Here is a 21972-nt window from a genome sequence, read left to right on the forward strand (position 1 = left end):
CATGAAGCAATGAACAAGAATGACTGAGAAGGTACAAGTTGTCTGAGATTTGCTGCTGGGGTCTGAACTGTGCTCCTACCACTTTGCTGTGAAGGCCTGGGCAAGGTATTCTCTGTACTGAACTTTCCTTATCTGTAAAATGTGGCTGACAATAAGAGAACTTATAGGGCTGTTGTGAAGGTTAAATGAGATAATGCACATAAAGCATACAGAATAGTGCCTAGTACACAATTGCTCAATAAATGTAAACTAAGACTATCAGTTAGTTTTAGGGTTAGGTGCTTGGAACAATGGTTAAGGTGCCGCCTCTGACACCTGCAACCCATATCAGAGTCTCTGGGTTTGAGTCCTGGCACTGTTTTCAATTCCAGCTTCCTGCTAATGCACACCCTGAGAGGCAGCAGTGATGATTCTCATAGTTGAGTCCCTGCTAAACTTAGGCGAGACCTAGATTAAGCTCCCAGCTCCTTGCTTTGGCCTGGCCCAGCCACAATTGTTGCAAGCATTTAGGGAGCGAACAAGCAGATGTGAGATTTCTTTTTGCCTTTCAAAATCAATCAATCAATCAATCAATCATTCTTTTTTTAAAAGATTTATTTATTTATTTGATATGTATTTGAAAGTCAGAGTTACACAGAGAGAGGAGAGGGAGAGAGACAGAGAGAGAGAGGTCCTCCATCTGATGGTTCACTTCCCAACTGGCTGCAACGGCCGGAGCTGCGCCGATCAGAAGCCAGGAGCCAGGAGCTTCTTCTGGGTCTCCCATGTTGGTACAGGAGCCCAAACACTTGGGCCATCTTCTACTGCTTTCCCAGGCCATAGCAGAGAGCTGGATCGGAAGTGGAGCAGCCAGGTCTTGAACCGGCACCCATATGGGATGCCGGCGCTTCAGGCCAGGGTGTTAACCCGCTGCACCACAGCGCCAGCCCCAATCAATTAACTTTGAAAAGACTTAGTTTAGAATTATCACCAAGGAGCCAGGCTCAGCTCTCCTTCCCATAGGCATTTCTTTTTACTGCATGTCACTGTTTCAAAAATCATACCCAGCATATTTGTAGTATGGTCTCCAGTTTCTTGGACAGATACCAAATTTTTTTTTTCTTAAGGCTTATGCAGGATGATTTTGTCCCTTGAAAACTACTGAGATCAGTTCATTCTGAGTAAAGTGGCCCAGTTAGAGAAGCGACTTGAAGACTTGACCTGAGGAGTTTGAAGTAACTGGACATGATCACCCTGTTGAGAAAACCCTCGAATATTAGTGAGCGGACTTCAAATACCCACCATGTTGAAGGAGGACTAGCAGGCAGATCATTACCAACCTAGGAAGAGGGCATTTTTTCTCAATATAACTTTTTTTCCAGTCAGTTGGTGCTGTCCAAAAATGGTAAGGTTAAGTCAAGCCAGTGCCGTGGCTCACTTGGCTAATCCTCCGCCTGTGGTGCTGGCACCCCGGGTTCTAGTCCTGGTTGGGGTGCCGAGTACTAGTCCCAGTTGCTCCTCTTCCAGTCCAGCTCTCTGCTGTGGCCCGGGAGGGCAGTGGAGGATGGCCCAAGTGCTTGGGTTCCTGCACCCGCATGGGAGACCAGGAAGAAACGCCTGGTTCCTGGCTTCGGATCGGCGCAGCGCTGGCCGTGGCAGCCATTAGGGGAGTGAACCCACAGAAGGAAGACCTTTCTCTCTGTCTTCTCTCTCTCTCACTGTCTAACTCTGCCTGTCAAAAAAATAAAGTAAAAAAAAAAAGGTTAAGTCAATATTTGGGATGCTCACATCTCTAATAAAACTGTTGAAATTGAATTCCAACTCCACTTCCATACAGCTTTTTGCTAATGTGCCTGGGAGGCAGCAGATGATGAGCCATGTATTTGGGTTCCTGTCACCAACATGGGAGACCTGGGTGGAGTTCTAGGTTCCTGGCTTTGGCTTCATTCAGCCCCAACTGTTTGCAGGCATTTGGGGCATGAACCAACAGGTGGAAGATCTCTCTCCCTCCATGCCTTTCAAATAAACAAAAATGAATAAGCTTCCTGCGATTGTGCCTGGGAAAGCAGCAGAGAATGGCCCAAGTACTTGAGCCCCTGCCACTCATATAGAAGACCTGGAAGGAGATTGAAAGGCAGAGTGAGAGAGAGAGAGGAAGAGACGGAAGGGGAGAGATGCTGGTACACTCCCCAAATGACCATAATGACCTGGCCACAATGACCAGGGGTAGGCCAGGCTAAAGCCAGGAGCAGGAACTCTATCTGGGTCTCTCACATGGGTGGCAGCGGCCCAGGTACTTGGGCCATCTTCCGCTGCTTTCTCAGGTGCATCAGCAGGGAGCTGGATTGGAAGTGCAACAGTGGGGATTCAAACATGTGCTCATATGGGATCCTGGTGGCACGGGCAGTTGCTCAACCAGTAGAGCCACAATGCCAGCCCCAAATAAACAAATCTTAACAACAACAACAACATAACACAAACACTCATCTGGAACAAGACACGTGAAAATTTTGGAAGAGGAAGAACTATTTCTACCAGAGACTGTCCTAGGGAGATAGTGGCCCAGGAGTTGCCTCTGGACCTGGCTTCCAGAGCAAAGGTTCAATTTGCTTTTATCCCCTGAGTGTTGCCCATGTCTCCCTTTCTTCTTTGCACTCCAGAGAAAGAGTGTTTCTTGCTCTTAGTAATTCCAACTACTGAATGTTTGTGAGGAGGGGTTCTTTCCAGACCACTCTCAGCAAGGTATATCTTAGAAAATAACCAGATATAAAACTAGACACGGAGAAGAGAAGGAAAACATTCCAACTGTGAAGCATGCAAGTGAAAGAGCAGAGCCAGGGTCATCTGTCAGGGTCAAGACAGTGCCAGAGCAGGAATTAGATTAAGCCATAATTAGTGGGTTTAGCAGGAAAAGGTTAAAATCCAAAGTACAAGTGGATAGGCTGCCACTAGTCTGCAAAAGGAAGACAAGATTGCAGTGTGTGCAATACCGTACTGAGAAAAAGGCAAAGCGAGTTCTGCCTCCCAGAATGCCACCGCTTCCCCATATTAACTCCTTTCCAGTTAGGTGGGGCTAACTCATCTGACTAGTTTTGGTCAATGGGCTGGAAAAAGAATCATAGGTGTCATGCCCAGGCCAAAGGAGCCACTGAAGAGCTTCTGTGTGGCCCTGTAGGTCTCTCTGCTCTGGTGTGGCGTACTAGGATGGCAGAGCCACCTGTTGGGAACAGCGAAGCTCACAGATTCACTGCAATGGGCAGCTCACTGGAAAGGTGCCAGTCCTGCAGCAGACTGGGGAAGTAAGAAAGTTGTTTTTTTAAAGATTTATTTATTATTTATTTGAAAGGCAAGTTACAGACAGGCAGAGGCAGAGAGAGAGAGAGAGGTCTTCCATCCGCTGGTTTATTCCCCAAATGGCTGCAACGGCTGGAGCTGGGTTGATCCAAAGCCAGGAGCCAGGAGCTTTTCTGGGTCTCCCATGTGGATGCAGGGGCCCAATGATTTGGGCCACCTTCTACTGCTTCCCCAGGCCATAGCAGAGAGCTGGATCAGAAGTGGAGCAGCCAGGACTTGGACCGATGCCCACATGGGATTCCGGCGCTACAAGCCAGGGGTTTAAACCACTATGCCACAGCACTCATCCCCAAGAAAGTTTGGTTTTCTTTTAAGCTACTGAGATTTGGGGTTTCTTTTCCCCTGCAGGATAATCTAGCCTATGTACATTAACATCAAAGGCATTCCAACAGCGTTCTAGAAGTTAGGGGTTACATGACATTCAACTTCAAACTTCAAAAGAAGTTGAAGGGAGAAGTGCTGAACCAGTCTAGAATCATGGTTGGTAGACACAAAAGATACAAGGCCCATCCAGAGACTTGCAGTGGGGGTCCTGGAGAGTCAAACTGCATGAAAGCGGGAAGACTGATGCTAAGTCACTTTTCTGAATTGGGAGCCTCTTCATCCACATAATCCTGTCCCCCAGAGGTTTGCCCTGAAAGACTACACCAGGATCAAGGCAAGTGTATAAACTGTAACAGGCAAGGAGCCCATGGTTTTGCTAAAGGCTTATTGTGTCTACGCTTTGAAAGTAGAAACAAGAAGAAGGTTGTAAGGGAATGGAAAGACAGGGAGAAGAACAGCACAAATAGAACCCTTTCAAGAGAACGGGACTCTGGAAACTAAATCTAGGAGAGCTTGCGGCAGAGCTGCTCCCCTTCCTCTTCCCTGTCCTGACTTCAGGATATGCAGCTCCTCAGCAGGTTTTTTTGCTGCTTGTTCTATTATTACTATTACTATTACTATTACTATTACTATTACTATTACTATTACTATTACTATTACTATTATGTTTGTTTGATAGGCAGAGAGAGAGAGAGAGAGAGAGAGAGTGTCTTTCATCCACTAGTTCACTCCCCATTGTCTGCAACAGCAAGGGCTGGAGCAGGCTGAAGCCAGGAGCTGGGAACTCAATGCATTTTGCTTTATGGGTGGCAGAGAACCAAGTATTTGGGCCATCATCTGCTGCCCCCTAGGATGTGCATTAGCAGGAAGCTGGAGGACAGAGCTGGGACTTGAACCCAGATACTCTGGTGTGGGATGTAGGTGTCCTAAGCGCTGATTTGACAACTGCATCAAAGCCACCCCCTCCACCGCAGCTCAATCTTTTGTTTCAAATCTGCAAAGGCAACTCCCTTGGATCACCAGTAAACCTGTAATGTGGTTTCCTTACAGAACTGTCACATTCCTGAAGTAGTCTCTCAATCCAACCGTGGTGAACATTCCAGCAAAGTTAACTCCTAGGATAATTTAGAAGTAATGTTAAGTATAGAAGAATTTAGTAACTATAACCTAAGCTTTTTGCAATTCCTATCCCTTACTCAGAATGTCAAGAAATGTTAACTTTGATATCAAAATAAATAAATAAATGGGAAAATGGTCACGGAGCTTGAGGAGAAAAGAGCAGTGGTATTAGTATCATTGTTCATAGGCAAATGTAGAAGATGTAGGGGTGCCAAAGGCATGGAACACAGTTGAATAGAAAGAAGATGATTGATGTAATTTGGGTTTGATTGAGATCTTTTTAAAAAGACTTATTTATTTATTTGAAAGGAAGAGTTACACAGACAGAGGGAGAGAGATCTTGCATCTGCTGGTTCAATCCCCAAATGGCTACAATGGCAGGGTTGGCCCAGGCTGAAGCCAGGAGCCTGGAACTCTGTTTGGATCTCCCATGTAGATGGAAGGGATCCAAGCATTTAGGTAATCCTCTGCTGCTTTCCCAAGTGCATTAGCAGGGAGCCAGATTGGCAGTAGAGCAGCTGGGACGCTATGGGATGCCAGTATCATAGGCAGCTGCTTAAGCCGCTACACTACAATGCCAGTCCCTAGATTGTGATCATTAAGGTCTCATCCTGCCAGGAAAGTCTGTGATTTCTGAGGCCATCATCGCCAACGGTACACAGTGTGGTAGTTCACAGCCATGATACACAGTGTGGTAGTTCACAAAGGTACACAGTGCAGTAGTTCACAGCCAACAGTACACAGTGCGGTAGTTCACAGCCAAAGGTATACAGTGTGGTACGGTAGTTCACAGCCAACAGTACACAGTGTGGTAGTTCATAGCCAAAGGTATACAGTGTGGTACGGTAATTCACAGCCACTGGTACACAGTGTGGCAGTTCACAGCCAATGGTACACAGTGCGGTAGTTCACAGTATGAGCTCTGGAGCAAGACTAAGATGGGTTCACAGCCACACTTTTTCATTTACTAGTTTTGTGGCATTGGCAAGTTATTTAACTTTCCTGTGCCTAGTTTTTCCACCTGTAAAATAGGATTAAGAGTAATGCCCACCTCACAGGGTGGTTGTATCATACAGTGATGAGATGTCCCTCATAACTTCCTTCCTCTGTCAGCCAATAATGCAAGTTTCCCAAAGAAGTCCCACTTCCCCCTCTCAGGAATCAGAGCCTCAGATGCAGACAGATGAGCTGTGAGCGGGATTTATGCAGCACAGGCAGTTGCCTTCACCAAATGATCCCGCTGTTTGATTTGTAGTTTGAGTCTGAGTCAAAGGTGGGAGGGTTCATACTTCATTCTTGATTGTGGGCACTGAAGATCCCCCAGAGGCTCATTCTCAATTAGTGTTATGAATGCTCTCTCTTTGCCCTGCATCCCAAGGTGCCTTTCGGTTTCTCACACACAGGCATAATGCATTAGTTGCTCCAAGTACTTAAATCATTAATAACAGGATGGTCATGTCCTAAATCAATTCCACCCTTTGCTCAATATTAGAGCTAGCTGTCTTGTCAGTCTCAAATTACATTCAAAAACAATTATATCATTTCCTTGTCATCCTGCTGTGATCTCCTTACACCATGGTGTGATCTTCCCAGAGAAATGAGTCTCAGCAATAAACCTTGGAGGAAGCAACACACACCCAGTTAAGAGTGCTACATTCCCCAGCCTTAAATCTTGGTTCTAGCTCTTTTGGTTGTCAGAAATCAAGTCACATCCCATGAGTTTAGGCTTCCTCAACTAAAAAATGAGGATAATAGTATTTATCTCATGAAGGAGTTATGAAATTAAACTCGTAAATATAAATAAAGTATTTTGTGCCCGGCACACAGCAACTCAAATATTGGCGACTATATTTTTTTGGTGAAAGGAATGAATGGAGGGGCTGGCATTGTGGTATAGTGGGTAAAGCCACCACCTGCAGTGCCAGCATCCCATACGGGCTCCAGCTGAAGTCCCACCTGCTCCACTTCCAATCCAGCTCTCTGATAATGTGCCTGGGAAAGCAGTAGAAGATGGCCCAAGTGTTTGGGCCCCAGCACACATATGGGAGGCCTGGAAGAAGCTCCTGGTCCTGGCCCATAGAGCCGTTGCAGCCATTTGGGTAGCAAACTAGTAGATGGAAGAGTTTGTCTTTCTCTCTCTCTCTCCCCTTGTATCTCTCTTCTTCTCCTTCTCTCTCTGTAACTCTGCCTTTCAAATAAAATAAATCAATCCTTAAACATAGAAATGAATGGTTATTATCACTCTTTCATTACACTTTTTAGATATACAGCTCATATTTATCCAGACAATTCCATCTCTCCCTCTTCAGACCTAGCATCTTTTCTGAACCCCAACTGATGACTGAATACTTTCACTCAGAATCATTGTCCATCGTTAACACCACACCAAGCTCAAGGGCCTCTAGTGGCTGCTGTCAGGCTTCCCTATTTTTGTCAATATTAATATCACAGTTTCTTAGGTGTGAAATTTTGTCACCCAAAGTTAGAAAAAACAGACAAGCAGCTGACATTTATTTACTATGTGCCAGACAGTGTGTTAAAATTTTATTGGATTACTTTCTATAACCCTCACAAGAATCTTTTTTTCTTTTTTTTACAGGCAGAGTGGACAGTGAGAGAGAGAGACAGATAGAAAGGTCTTCCTTTGCCGTTGGTTCACCCTCCAATGGCCGCCGCAGCCGGCGTGCTACAGCCGGCGCATCGCGCTGATCCGATGGCAGGAGCCAGGTGCTTCTCCTGGTCTCCTATGGGGTGCAGGGCCCAAGCACTTGGGCCATCCTCCATTGCACTCCCTGGCCACAGCAGAGAGCTGGCCTGGAAGAGGGGCAACCAGAACAGAATCCAGCGCCCTGACTAGAACCCGGTGTGCCAGCGCCGCAGGTGGAGATTAGCCACGGCGCTGGCCCCACAAGAATCTTATAATGTAGAGGCTCTTTTTTTTTTTTTTTTTTGACAGGCAGAGTATACAGTGAGAGAGACAGAGAGAAAGGTCTTCCTTTTCCGTTGGTTTACCCCGCAAGGGCCACTGTGGCTAGCGCACCGCGCTGATCGAAGCCAGGATCCAGGTGCTTCTCCTGGTCTCCCATGGGGTGCAGGGTCCAAGGACTTGGGCCATCTTCCACTGCCTTCCCAGGCCACGGCAGAGAGCTGGCCTGCAAGAGGAGCAAACGGGACAGAATCTGGCATCCCGACTGGGACTAGAACCCCAGGGTGCCAGCGCCGCAGGCGGAGGATTAGCCTAGTGAGCCGCAGCGCCAGCCTGTAGAGGCTCTTTACTACCCCCATTCAGCAACTACAGAAACTGATGCTTAGAGATACTGAATAACTTGTTCAAGGTCACATAATCCCCAAGTGTCTGAGCCAAGACTGATACCCACATGTTTTGAAGACAGATCCCTGCTCTTGGGCTCTATTATGGCTATGATGCATTGCCTCCCTGGCCCTTGTTATGAATCTGTAATCAATTCCCAAATCTTGTCATTCATCCCAGGAATTCTGTCATAATTACATTTGGTATTATACTTTAAAACATGTTAGCATTCTTTGGCAGGCATTTGGCCTAGCCGTTGAGCTGCCACTTAGCATACGCACATGCAACATTAGAGTGCCTGGGTTCAATTCCAGGCTATGGAGTCCAGCTTCCTGCTAATGTAGACCCTGGAAGGCAGCAGGTGGTTCCTGCCACCCATATAGGAGATCTGGTTTGAGTTCTTAGCTCCTGGGTTTCCACATCTCTCCATCACAGGGCAATTGTGGGCATTTAGGGGAATAAGCAAGTGAATGGTAGATATTTCTCTTTCTCTCCCCGCCCCCTTATAAGCAAATAATTTAAAATTTAGCATTCTGGGGTAGGTTTTGTGGCACTGTTGATTAAGCCACTGCTTGGGACACCTGTATCCAATATTATCGTGGTTCTAGTCATGGCTGCTACACTTCTGACCCAGCTTCCTGCTAATGCACCTGGAAGGCAGATGATGGCTCAAGTACTTATGCCTCTACCACCCACATGGGAGACCTGGATGGAGTTCCTGCTTCCTGGCTTTGGCTTGGCCTGGCCCTGGCTATTGCAGGCATTTGGTTCAGCAGATGGAAAGTCTCTTTCTGTCTCTCTCTTTCTGCCTTTCAAATAAATAAATAACAGTTAAAAATGAATAAAAGCACTCTAATAATTGTGTGGTCATGTCATTGTGGTCTTAATTTGCTGTTTCCCTAATGGCTAATGATATTGTATATCTTTTCATGTGCTTTTTTGCCAACTGTATATCCTCTTCAGTGTAATGTCTAATCTTGTCCTTTTAAAAATGTTTATTTACTCATTTTCATCTACTTGAAAGGCAGAGCAACAGAGAAACAATGAGAGACCAAGACATACACACGCGCGCACACACACACACACACACACACTTAGGGAGAGAGAGAGAGAACCTAACTACTGGTTCACTCCCCCCATGTCTACAACACCTACAGCTGGAAGCTCAATCTGGGTCTCCCACATGAGTGGCCAGGACCTAACTGCTTGAGTTATCGCTTGCTCCCTCCCAGGAGCCAAAAGTTGCAATTAGCAGTAGAGAGGGACAGGAACCTAGGCATTCCAATATGGCAAGTGAGGGTCTTTTTTTTTAAGATTTATTTATTTATTTGAAAGGTAGAGATACAGAAATAGAAGGGGGGGGAGAGGGAGAGGGAGAGGGAGAGAGAGAGAGGGAGGGGGAGAGAGAGAGAGAGAGAGAGAGAGAGAAACTATCTTCCATCCACTGGTTCACTTCCCAAATGGCTGCAACAGCCGGGGCTGGGAGCCAGGAGTTTCTTCTGGGTCTCCCACGTGGGTGCTTTCCCAGATACTTTAGCAGGGAGCTGGACTGCCAAGTGGGGCAGCCGGGACTTGCACCGTTCCCATATGGGATGCAGGCACTGCAGACAGAGGGTTAACCTTCTATGCTACAGTACCATCTGATGTGGGAGTCTTAACTGCTATGCCAACAATTGGCTCCAGGATTTAAAATAATATTTATATATAATATATAATATTATATAATGCATATATGTTTTTCAGTTTTACATTTAAATCTATGATCTATTTTGACTGAAAACAATTTTTTTTTTTTTTTGACAGGCAGAGTGGACAGTGAGAGAGAGAGACAGAGAGAGAAAGGTCTTCCTTTTGCCGTTGGTTCACCCTCCAATGGCCGCCTGCTGCAGCCGGCGCACCGCGCTGATCCGATGGCAGGAGCCAGGAGCCAGGTGCTTTTCCTGGTCTCCCATGGGGTGCAGGGCCCAAGCACCTGGGCCATCCTCCACTGCACTCCCTGGCCATAGCAGAGAGCTGGCCTGGAAGAGGGGCAACCGGGACAGAATCCGGCGCCCCAACCGGGACTAGAACCCGGTGTGCCGGCGCCGCAAGGTGGAGGATTAGCCTATTGAGCCACGGCGCCGGCTCGACTGAAAACAATTTTTAAGATTATTTAATTTCTTTGAGAGACAGAGTTTTACTGAGAAAAAGCAGAGGAGACAGAATCTTTCATCTGCTGGTTCACTCTCCAACTGGCCTCAATGACTGGAGCTAGGCAGGTCTCAAGCCAGGAGCCAGGAGCCAGGAGCTTCTTCTGGTCTCCCACAATAGGTGGCAGGGGCCCAAGCACTTGGGCCATCTTCTACTACTTTCCTAGGCACATTAGCAGGGAGCTGTATCATAAGTGGAGCAGCTGGGACTCAAACTGGCGCCCACATGAGATGCTGGCGTGGCTTTACCTGCTGTGTCACAATCAGGCCCCTTGGGTGAATTTTTTATAAGGTGCAAGGTTTAGGCTGAGGTTCACTTTTTTTTTATTTATTTTTTTATTTATTTATTTTTGCTATCTAAGCCTGCAATTGCTCCAGCATTGTTTGTTGAGAAGACTCCTGATATCTGTCCCTAATTCATACTCCATACAGCAGTTAAGAATAATTTTCAAAACATGTACCTTCAGAGGCCAGCACTGTGGCTCAGCAGGTTAAGCCTCTGCCTGTGACTTCCGCATCCCATACGGGCGCTGATTGTCCTGTCTTGGCTGCTCTGCTTCCGATCCAGCTCCCTGCTAATGCGCCTGGGAGAGCAGAAGATGGTCCAAGTTAGTGGGCTCCTGCACCCACGTGGGGGACATGGATGGAATTCCAAGCTCCTGGCTTGCGGCCATTTGGGGAGTGAACCAGCGCATGGAAGATCTCTCTCTCTGTAACTTTGCCTTTCAAATCAATCAATCTTGAAAAAAAAAAAAAAATGTGGCCGGCTCTGCGGCTCACTAGGCTAATCCTCCGCCTTGCAGCGCCGGCACACCGGGTTCTAGTCCCGGTTGGGGCGCCGGATTCTGTCCCGGTTGCCCCTCTTCCAGGTCAGCTCTCTGCTGTGGCCAGGGAGTGCAGTGGAGGGTGGCCCAAGTGCTTGGGCCCTGCACCCCATGGGAGACCACGAAAAGCACCTAGCTCCTGCCATCGGATCAGTGCGGTGCGCTGGCCGCAGCACACTGGCCGCGGCGGCCATTGGAGGGTGAACCAACGGCAAAGGAAGACCTTTCTCTCTGTCTCTCTCTCTCACTGTCCACTCTGCCTGTCAAAAAATAAATAAATAAATAAATAAAATAAAATAAAAAAAATGTACCTCAGATGCTATCCTGTCCAGTTCCTTCCCACATTAGTGGGACCCTTGCCAACCGCACTGTCTACCACACGGTGCCCACCACTGCGCCTGCTCTGATACCCACGGCCTTGCTCCGTCCCTTCACCTGGGTGCATGGCATTATCCCCTCCTCAGAGCCATTTCTCCTCCAACCTTACTGTCCCCTGCTTCTGCACAGCACTGCGTGATGTGAACTTCCAGGTCTCAATATGCTTGTTTACCGTTTGCCCCTCCTCCGCACCCCACCGCCACAAGCTCCAAGACTGCATGGTTTATCCCCAGGGCCCAGGTTAGCGCCTGGCACACAGCAGGTACTCAGCAAATGGCTCACTGCTTGACAGGCCGCGAGCCAGGAAAATCACCACGCAGGAGCGCCGCCTCGGCTTCTAGGTCAGGCGCTCCAGTGGACTTCACGTAAAGTGCGAGCGCCACCTCTCGGGAAGCCAGCTTGTTCTCGAAGGACGGAAGTGAGTCACAGAGGCTGGCAGGGAAAACACACAAGGAGGCGGGCAGCCGGAAGGGCCCGAAGACACCAGCACCGGAAATTAGCCGTCGGAAGATTGCCCCCCAGAAAGACGCCCTACTCACCGGAGGAAGCGTGGGCGAGCGGTGTCCCCCCAAAATGGGTTCCTCCGCGGCAGCCTTGCGAAGAAACGTTCCGCGCGTGTGGGTGCTGGGAGCCGCGTGGGGTCGGGACGTGTTTCCGGTGCCGGCGACAGCAGCCGGAGCTGAAGCCCAAGCAGCTGCAGGGGTGAGGACGTTTGGAGTCCCCAGGGGGAAAGGACGAGGACTGGGGTCGGGGGAGGGGAGAGGAGAAGAGGTTTGGCGACGAGGTGGCTTCCGCTCTGAGGGGTGGCGAGGGGGATGGGCTGGGAGGAGGGGCGGGAGCGGGTGTGCAGGTGCAGCCCTGTCAGCGCAGGTCCCGCGCCGCATGGACTCGCCTTTGTCCGTGGCCTCCCCTCCCCTCACGCCGCAGCGACAGGGGCCTGTGGTCTCTGTCGGGGACCGCGCGACACTCAGCACGTGCTTGCCGAATGAATGAATGAATGAATGACAGGGTGTGTGTGTGAGACCGGCCTGGAGCGCATTTACAGCGGAGAGGCTGTTTCTGATCTTTTTTTTTTTTTAATTTTTTTTTATTTTTTTTTTTTTGACAGGCAGAGTGGACAGTGAGAGAGAGAGACAGAGAGAGAAAGGTCTTCCCTTGCCGTTGGTTCACCCTCCAATGGCCGCCGCTGCAGCGGGCGCACCGTGCTGATCCGATGGCAGGAGCCAGGATCCAGGTGCTTTTTCCTGGTCTCCCATGGGGTGCAGGGCCCAAGCACCTGGGCCATCCTCCACTGCACTCCCTGGCCATAGCAGAGAGCTGGCCTGGAAGAGGGGCAACCGGGACAGAATCCGGCGCCCTGACCGGGACTAGAACCCGGTGTGCCGGCGCCGCAAGGTGGAGGATTAACCTATTGAGCCACGGCGCTGGCCTGTTTCTGATCTTAAAGTTAGCTCCGTTTTCTCCTGGAGAACCTGCCCCGCGCGCCGCCTGCGGTTCTCCAGCCGGTCCTTGGGCCTTTTTTTCTTGAAAGGACGGGGTGGTTATCATTGAGGGCATTTCCTTTGCGCTTGATGGCTGGTAGGCCCTGCCAAGTACGGCAGACAGACAGGAACCAGCCAGCCCCATAGGAAGGTCGCACGCCGGGGTCGGGGAGAGGGAAACACTGGATTTGGAGCACAGTTGTTAAGGTGCTGTCCTAAGAGGCTAACTAAACAGGACGGTAGAGCCGGGAGGTGAGTGTCTCACCTTAGTGTTTGTCGAGGCGGCCGCCGCCTCCCTTTCTCGCCCTGTGAAGCCTGACGCTCCACTGGCCTTCTCCCACTATGGGGTCCAGTCTCCGTAGTGTGTGTAGCTTCCTCACCTTTTACGGCGGAGCATACATTGCTCAGGGTTGGGAAACCACCTGGGCCCTGCTGCGGGGACCTGTTTCTGCATTTGTGGACTGAAGGGGACGGTAGTGACAGATCTCCTGCAGCCACGGCCGCGGCGGTTGGGCACACTGTTTTCTGCTGCCTTGGACCAGGTGTCACCCCTGTTCTCGCCAGCGTGGCTTCTTGAGGAAGTGGTGCTTTGTTTCCACATCCGCTGCCTGCGGCCCAGCACCGTGTTGGGTAGGGACTGGATACGGGCAGGTGAAGTCGCAGCCCCTGCTCTTGCACTGGTCCTGACTTTGGGGTTTTTAGCTCTTGGATGAGGGGGCTGGGGGGAACTGGTTTTTTGTTTTTTGTTTTTTTTTTCCAGAGAGAGACCTGGGTTGGCATGACAGATTGAAGCCAGCTTTCTGCGGTAATCCGCTTGAGAGGGATAATGATGAACACAGAGAGTTCAGTGCTGTCTCACTCCCCCACCCGCTCTCCCCAGGACCATGGCCAACACCGAGCGCACCTTCATTGCCATCAAGCCCGACGGGGTTCAGCGGGGGCTTGTGGGAGAGATCATCAAACGTTTTGAGCAGAAGGGCCTCCGCCTCGTTAGTCTGAAATTAATGCAGGTGAGTGGACTGCCTTCCTCTTATTTTGAGCCCTTTGTAGTGTAGGGGAAGATGGTACATGCAGCCGCCTCTCTCCCTTCCTCTCTGTTTCACAATCCCTGTGGTAGAGTGAACACAGACTCCTCAGTGGCCTAGCATCTTGGCTGACCCTTGGAACAAACTGAGATTCTTGGGACTTTGGAAGATGGTCTGTGTTGCCTTGGCAGTGCCGGACCCCACCTATTACTGTGAGTTCTGACTCAGAGCTCCGAGCACTTTTGAGCTCTGCTCTTGAACCTCATGAGCAGATAATTTAGAACTTCCCCCTCTTTTTTTTTTTTTTAAGATTTATTTATTTATTTGAAGGTCAGAATTACAGAGAGGGGAGGCAGAGGCAGAGAGAGTGAGTGAGTGAAAGAGAGAGAGAGAGAGAAAATGAATCTTCCATCCACTGCTTCACTGCCCAAATGGCTGCAACAGCTGAGGCTGAGCTTCTTCGGGGTCTCCTACATGGGTGCGTGGGAGACCAAGGACTTGGGTCATTCTCTGCTGCTGTCCCAGGTACATTAGCAGGCAGCTGGATGGGCAGCAGAGCAGCTGGGACTTGAGCCAGTGCCCGTATAGGATGCCAGCACTGCAGGCGGCAGCTTTACTGCTGTGCCACAGCGCCGGCCCTGCAGGTTGCTATCCAGGAAGAAAATCTTCTTGTTATCAGTGACCACCCATGTAGTATCTAGCATGTATTAGGCCCCACAGGGCCATGTGGAGGAAGACTATGCTTTTGCCTTTGGGGAGGCCCTCCTAAAACAGCAGAGAGCAGGGACACCTGCTGGACACCTGCAAAGCAGTGCTTCAATGGGTGACCAATCTTGATTGACCCCTTGCAGATCCAAGAGATGAAAATTCAAATTCCGCAGTAGATTAGGAAACACATGGTTTTCCACTCAAGGAATCAGCTTTGGAGCCTCCAAGCACATTTTACTTATTTGAAAACATTTTTTAAAGTTTTTGGTTGTGTTTATTTGAAAGGCAAAGTGGCAGAGAGGGAGAGAGAGAGAGACAGAGACACCTTTCAGATGAGATTGGGCACATTCAGGATATGGCCATGGACAACAGAAATATCTTTCATATGCTGCTTCACTCCCCAAATACCTACAACCCTGCAACAAAGAGGCTGGGTCAGGCTGAAGCCAGGAACTCAATCCAAGTTTCCCACATGGGTGGCAGGGACCCAAGTACTTGAGCCAGCATCTGCATCATCATCAACTCCCAGGTGCGTGTGAGCAGGACGCTGAGATCAGAAGCTCAGGTGGTCGGGGCCGGTGCTGTGGTGGAACTGGTAAAGCTGCTGCCTGCAGTGCTGGCTTCCCATGGGGGCGCTGGTTCGCGACCTGGCTGTTCCACTGCCAATCCAGCTCTCTGCTATGGCCTGGGAAAGCAGTAGAAGATGGCCCACGTCCTTGGGCCCCTGTACCCGTGTGGGAGACCTGGAAGAAGCTCCTGGGGCTCCTGGCTTCGGATTGGCCCAGCTCTAGCTGTTGCTTCCATTTGGGAAGTGAACCAGTAGATGGAAGACTCCCCTCACCACCCCGCCTCTGCCTCAGCCTCTCTGTAACTGTGCCTTCCAAATAAATAAATAAATCCTAAAAAAAAAAAAACAAAAAACCAAACCAAACCAAAACAAAAAACCAAGCAGCAGCAGCTGAGGTAGGACTCAGTCACAGGCACTCTGATGTGGGGTGGGCATGCTAAATGGCAGCTTAACTGGCTGCATCACAAAACCCACCCAGCGAGAGCCCTTTTTTTTTTTTTTTTTAAAGGATTTCTTTATTTATTTGAAAGGCAGAGTGACAGGGAGAGAGTAAAAGAGAGAGGGAGAAAGAGGTCTTCCATCTGCTAGTTCACTCCCCAGACGGCTGCAACAGTCAGGACTGGGTCAGACTAAAACCAAAATCTGGAACTCCATCCTGATTTCCCGTGTGGATGGCAGGAACCCATGTTCTCGGGCTGTCTTCTGCCGCCTTTTCAGGTGCATTAACAAGAAACTGGATCCAAAGTAGAGTAGCTGGGACTTGAACCAGCAGTCCAGCGTGGAATTTGAGTGTCCCAAGTGGCAGCTTAACCTACTACACCACAATACCTACCCTTTCTAGTACTTTTTTTTTTTTTTTTTTTTGACAGGCAGAGTGAGTTAGAGAGAGAGAGACAGAGAGAAAGGTCTTCCTTTTCCATTGGTTCACCCCTCCAAATGGCTGCCACGGCTGACGCGCAGCGCCGATCCGAAGCCAGGAGCCAGGTGCCTCCTCCTGGTCTCCCATGCGGGTGCAGGGCCCAAGCACTTAGACCATCCTCCACTGCCTTTCCAGGGTACAGCAGAGAGCTGGACTGGAAGAGGAGCAACCAGGACAGAATCCGGCTCCCCAACTGGGACTAGAACCTGGGGTGCCGGCGCCACAGGCGGAGGATTAGCCTAGTGAGCCGTGGCGCCGGCCTTTCTCTTTAATTTCTATTAAATTTAGTTTGATTTGCATATGTGATATTTCGGAAAAATTGCTGTAATGTAAGAGGGGTAGACTGATGCCATGCTCAGGGGAGCGCACAGTGTGATGGTGGGAGCCAGGTGTGCAGGACAAGCAGTGGTCTCCAGAGCGTTCAACCAGGTTTTGAAGGTGAAGTGAAATGAACATGTTGTTCTTTGGGGATTCAGTGCGTGCTGGGTACATGTTGTTTTTCCTAGCCCTCATGACAACCCTGAGAGGCACTTACTTCTGTTCTCCTAGTTGTTAGTGGTGATCCCGAGGCTGGGAGAGGTTAAGCAGTGTGCCTACAGCACAGCACAGCAGTGATGCAGCTGGCATTTTAGCGTGGGCCTCTCGCATCCCTACATGCTTCTCTCTCCTTTACACGGGATTTCCTATCAGGGATACAGGTTGGTGAGAACGGAAGGCGGGAGAGCTGCTGCGACTCTGAAGGGTTGCTGACGTCTGGCGCGGGGTGGGATCAGGGCAGCTCTTGAGGTCATCTCCTTACTCAAAGCCTGTGATCTGTTCCCCAGGCTAAACATAGTCAGAACCGATGGGTGGACTGAAAAGAAAGGTCAGGTCAGTGGGTTGTGGGAGACTTCTACAAAAAATCGTCCATTTGGATAGGAAGGGACAGGGTGAGGGGTGGCTCCTGCCAAGGACTGCTTGCATGGCCAGACAATCCTGCTTTGGCAAGTAACGGTCAACCATGGCCGAGTGGTAGGACGGTCTGGGTGTGCCTTTCAGCACTGACCCGCTCAGTTGTGTCACGCAAGTGTGCAGTCTGATTCCTGCACTGCCGTGCTGAGCCCCTCGCCAGTGTACCTGCAGTGGCAGAGAGAGAACACAGCCACGTTGGGCTGCTTAGCAGATGGCTTGCGCTCTGGCTGCCTCGATCTGTTCACACAGACCAGCCTTGCAGTATGAGAGATTCTGGTTTCTTCTTCAGCAAAATTATTTGTCGCTAGATATGATGAACTTCTGGGTGGTTTACAAATAAACGGGAGTCACTTGGTTCTCACACTGGGCCTTTATCCTCTGAATGAGTCTGCAGGATCCTGGGGAAGTGGTTTTGTTCATTTGCTGTTCACTGAATGCTGGGATTACCTCCCTCACTTCCCTCTAATGCTTTAGTTTGGGTTCGCTCTGGAAAATGAGATGACTGGGGGCCGGCACTGTGGCTTATACGGCCGCTGCCTGCAGTGCCAGCATCCCATGGGGCACTGATTCGAGTCCCGGCTGCTCCACTTCTGATCCAGCTCTCTGCTGTGGTCTGGGAAAGCAGTAGAAGATGGCCCAAGTCCTTGGGCCCCTGCACCTATGGGAGACTCAGAGGAAGCTCCTGGCTCCTGGCTTCGTATCGGCCTAGCTCCTGCCGTTGCAGCCGTCTCTCTCTCTCTCTCCCTCTGCCTCTCAGTAACTCTGCCTTTCAAATAAATAAAATAAATCTTTAAAAAAAAAGAAAGAAAGAAAATGAGATGACTGGATTGAGTCCTAGTGTTCTGTGGTTTTATTGTGATCCATCAAGGCCAACAGGGGGAAGACTGGTTCAGAGCTGTGGCATCACCACTAGTTCTCGTCACTGCTCTCTCTGGCAGTGTGGAGAATGAATTAAGTTACTACAGAATCAGCGAGCTGAGAGCTCCCTTTTTTAAAAAAAATATAGATTTATGCATTTATTTGAAAGGCGGAATTAGAGAGAGAGAAAGAAATCTTCTATCTACTACTTCTGTCTACTACTTCACTCCCTAAATGGCCGAAGCCGGGAGCCTAGAACTCCCATCTGGGTCTGTCGTGTGGGTGCAGGGGCCCAAGTAGTTGGGTCACCTGTGCTTTCCTAGGCACATTAGCAGGATTGGAAGCTGAGCCTCCGGGACAGGAACTGATGCCCAGATGGGATGTCGGGGTTGATGGCGACGGCTTAACCTGCTATACAATAACACCAGCCCCTGAGAGCTCACGTTTACAAAATTTTTAAAAAGATGTATTAATTTATTTGAAAGGCAGAGTTACAGAGAGGCAGAGGCAGAGAGAGAGAGAGAGGTCTTCCATCTGCTGATTCACTCCCCAGATGGCTACAATGCCTGGAGCTGCGCTGATCCGAAACCAGGAACCAGGAACAACTTCTGGGTTTCCCACACAAATGCAGGGGCCCAAGAACTTGGGTCATCTTCCACTGCCTTCCCAGGCCATAGCAGAGAACTGGATCGGAAGTGGAGCAGCTGGCACACGAACTGGCACCCATATGGGATGCCAGTGCTGCAGGCAGTTACTTTATCTGCTACACCACAGTGCCGGCTCCTCACATTTTAAATTTTTTCAAAAATTAATTTCTTTTTTAAATTTGAGAGACAGAGAGAGCGAAAGAGAAAGCATGTTGCCATCTGCTGATTCATTTCCCATCTGCCTGCAATGGCTGGGGCTGGGCTGGGGCCAGAGCTGGGTGCCAGGTGTGCACTCAGGCTCTCCCACATGGTGGCAGGAACCGAGATACTTGAGCGGCCACCTGCCGTATCCTGGAGTCTGCATTATCAGGAAGCTGGAGTCGGGAGCTGGAGCTGGGCATTGATCCTGGTTACTCCAGTGTGGTGTGCAAGCGTCTTAGCTAGTGTCTTCACCACTCGGCTAAACATCCAGTGATTTGAGTGAAATCGATTGCTGGTTCTGCCAGTAGTCTTGGGGCCAGTTTTCATTCTGTGTCCTGTGGAACAGGCGTCTGAAGACCTCCTCAGGGAACACTACATCGACCTGAAGGACCGTCCGTTCTTTCCCGGCCTGGTGAAATACATGCACTCGGGGCCCGTGGTCGCCATGGTGAGTGTGCCCATGTGGGAGTGAGAGCGAGTGCTGTGATTCCTGCCTCTGATGCCAGGTCTCCACGGCTGCAGACGGGACTGGGGCTGGCAGGATGGCTCGCCAGGGCCTGATTCAGCTGGAGAGCTGGCAGACTCTGAACACCTGGGGAGAGGGATCGGGGGAGACGGCTGACTGTAAGCTGCCGGAGGACAGGGAGATTGTCTTGTTTATGCCGGTACCACTTCTCAAAGTACGCACGGTTTGTCATTTTGCGGCCAGGCTGTCTTCTAGCCACTGGGGATGTGGCCATGAATGAGACAAAGACGATGCCTGTTTCCAAGCCTTCTTTGCCTAGACTTCTTGAAGGGGGTGGGGCTGGGCAGACAAGAAAGAAACTCATGCGCAGTCACACAGTGGCACTGCATGCACAGATATAAGATGGGATGATGTGACAGCAAGTGGCCACTTTAGATTGGATGGGAAGGAATGTGATTTTCAGGCTGAGATAGGAATGACAGGAAGGAGCCAGCCATGCATAAAATCACAGTAAAGACCGTCCCCAAACAAGCAAATAGCACGTGCCAAGGACTCAGAGTAGGGAGAAGCAAGGCTTTATGGAGAAAGTTGGGCCGGCACAAGCCTGGTGAGGGAGAGAGAAGTTGGGGTAGATGAGATGAGAGACAGGGAGGAGGGTCTGCATCATACAAGCTGTGTCAGACTGTACATTCCACGAGTGCTGCGAAGCTATGGGGTGTTTTATACAAGGCACTTTATTTACTTATCTTTAATTTATTGGAAAGACAGAGAGAGAGAGATTTGCTGATTTGTTCCCAAATGCCCACAATGGCTGGGAATGGGCCAGACCCAGGCCAGGAGCTGGAAACTCAATCTGTGTGTTCCATGTGGGTGGCAGGGGCCTAGGTACTCAGCCTCACTTGCTGTTCCCCAGAGTGTGAATTAGCAGGAAGCTAAAATTGGAGCAGGGCCGGGACTCTGATATGGGATGTGGGTGTGCCCAGTGCCGGGTTAACTGCTGTGCCAAGTGCCCGCCGCGTGCTTGGTGTTTTGAGAAGGCCACTCTGCCTGCCAGGTTGAGCGTGGATTGTAAGGAGGCAAGAGTGAGGCCAGACAGACAGGATCCCCAGTGCTGGAAGAGGTAGGTGCTCTGTGGATATTCGTTCAAGGAGTCGGTGTCATTCAATGGGGCCTTTTTCTTTTCCTTATTTATTTCTTCTTTTGTAAAAAACAGCAGTTGCCAGATTTTCTGCTGAGATGGGTTTCCGTCTTGATGGTGTCTTCTTTTGTCCTTGGAGGTCTGGGAGGGGCTGAATGTGGTGAAGACAGGCCGAGTGATGCTCGGGGAGACTAACCCTGCGGACTCCAAGCCGGGCACCATCCGCGGGGACTTGTGCGTCCAGGTTGGCAGGTGAGTCCCGGGGTACCATCCGCGGGGACTTATGCATCCAGGTTGGTGGGTGGGCTTTGTCATCTTTACTCCTTTCTAGAGTCTGACTTGGTTGCTAGAGGATTTTGGTTCCTGGGGCTGGAGGCAGACATGAAGCCGTAGGTGGGGTGATTTTATCCGAGTTGATTGTTCTCCTCCATTTGATATTTGGCGTCAAGGGCTGTCTGCCTTTGGTTGTCAGCATCATAGCGGTTGTGCCTCTGTCGAGAGCATAGCACCTGCAAAGTCTTCCCTGGAGGCCCTCACCCCAGCATCCTTGGTGGCGGGAGGGGAAGAGTGGGGAGGGCATGCATGCTCTTGATGGCGGCCGTGTTGACGTGGTCTGATGGACCTGGAGCCAGTGGGAATGCAGTGGGCTTCTGGGCGGTTTGATTCTGTTGTTCTTGGTCATGTGGCTCTCTCTCTCCCACCCAGGAACATCATTCATGGCAGCGATTCCGTGGAGAGTGCAGAGAAGGAGATCAGCCTGTGGTTTCAGCCCGAGGAACTAGTGGATTACAAGAGTTGTGCTCAGGACTGGATCTACGAGTGACAGGAGGTGGATGCCTTCCCAGCCACTTCCCTCCTTCCTGTGGAGAGAGGACCAGACTGTAGCAAACCTAGTTATTTCCAGAATTTCCTTACAATCTGGAGGGAAACTCTTGGAGCTGTGAGTGCTCCCTGTACAGTGTTATGTGCTCCCATCAGATTAAAATGTTTCATCCCAATGTAGGATTCCTTGAGTTGGTTACTTAGTATTTCAGTATTGCTTTACGTTCCCCCCCCCCCCGCCGCCCCGGTTTTGTTTTTTAAAGATTTTATTTATTTGAGAGGTAGAGTTACAGACATTGAGAGGGAGAGACAGAGAGAAAGGTCTTCCATTCACTGGTTCACTCCCTAAATGGCTGGAGCTGAGCCAATCCAAAGCCAGGAGCCAGGAGCTTCTTCCAGGTCACCCACACAGGTGCAGGGGCCCAAGCACTTGGGCCATCTTCTGTTTTCCAAGGCCATAGCAGAGAGATGGATTGGAAGAGGAGCAGCCAAGACTAGAACAAGCACCCATATGGGATGCCAGTGCCGCAGGTGGAGGATTAACCTACTTTGCTACAGCGCCGGCCCCCCCACTGTTTTTAAATACAACTATTTTAATTAATTAATTAATTAGTTTTTAATTTTATTTGGAAGGCAGAGAGAGAAATCTTCCACCTGCTGGCTCACTCCTCTAAATGCCTGCAACAGCGAGGGTTGGGCCAGGTTGAACCA

General features: G+C 50.0%; 1 protein-coding gene and 1 long non-coding RNA gene across 9 annotated transcripts; one reads left to right on the forward strand and one right to left on the reverse strand.

Annotated features, from left to right (window-relative positions):
• Positions 1-7285: 7285 nt before the first annotated feature.
• Positions 7286-12145, reverse strand: LOC149121164 (uncharacterized). Of its 2 annotated transcripts, none has more exons than XR_016224211.1 (3): positions 12017-12145; positions 10737-10859; positions 7286-7928 (listed from the first exon to the last, which is right to left on the reverse strand). It is a non-coding gene; the product is annotated as an uncharacterized LOC149121164 (long non-coding RNA). The 2 variants fall into 2 exon arrangements; XR_016224210.1 differs by lacking the exon at positions 12017-12145 and adding an exon at positions 11650-11788.
• Positions 12042-21437, forward strand: NME1 (NME/NM23 nucleoside diphosphate kinase 1). 7 transcript variants are annotated; one of them, XM_089316654.1, is made up of 6 exons: positions 12053-12179; positions 12586-12711; positions 13839-13968; positions 19182-19283; positions 20579-20691; positions 21145-21437. In XM_089316654.1, exons 3-6 carry the CDS (start codon positions 13843-13845, stop codon positions 21260-21262), a joined length of 459 nt encoding a protein of 152 aa, XP_089172780.1. In that variant the 5' UTR covers positions 12053-12179; positions 12586-12711; positions 13839-13842; the 3' UTR covers positions 21263-21437.
• The last annotated feature ends 535 nt before the right edge of the window (positions 21438-21972 follow it).

This window comes from Oryctolagus cuniculus, chromosome 17, assembly GCF_051225735.1.
Source record: "Oryctolagus cuniculus isolate XC-2025 breed Fujian yellow rabbit chromosome 17, ASM5122573v1, whole genome shotgun sequence".
Lineage (NCBI taxonomy): Eukaryota > Metazoa > Chordata > Mammalia > Lagomorpha > Leporidae > Oryctolagus > Oryctolagus cuniculus.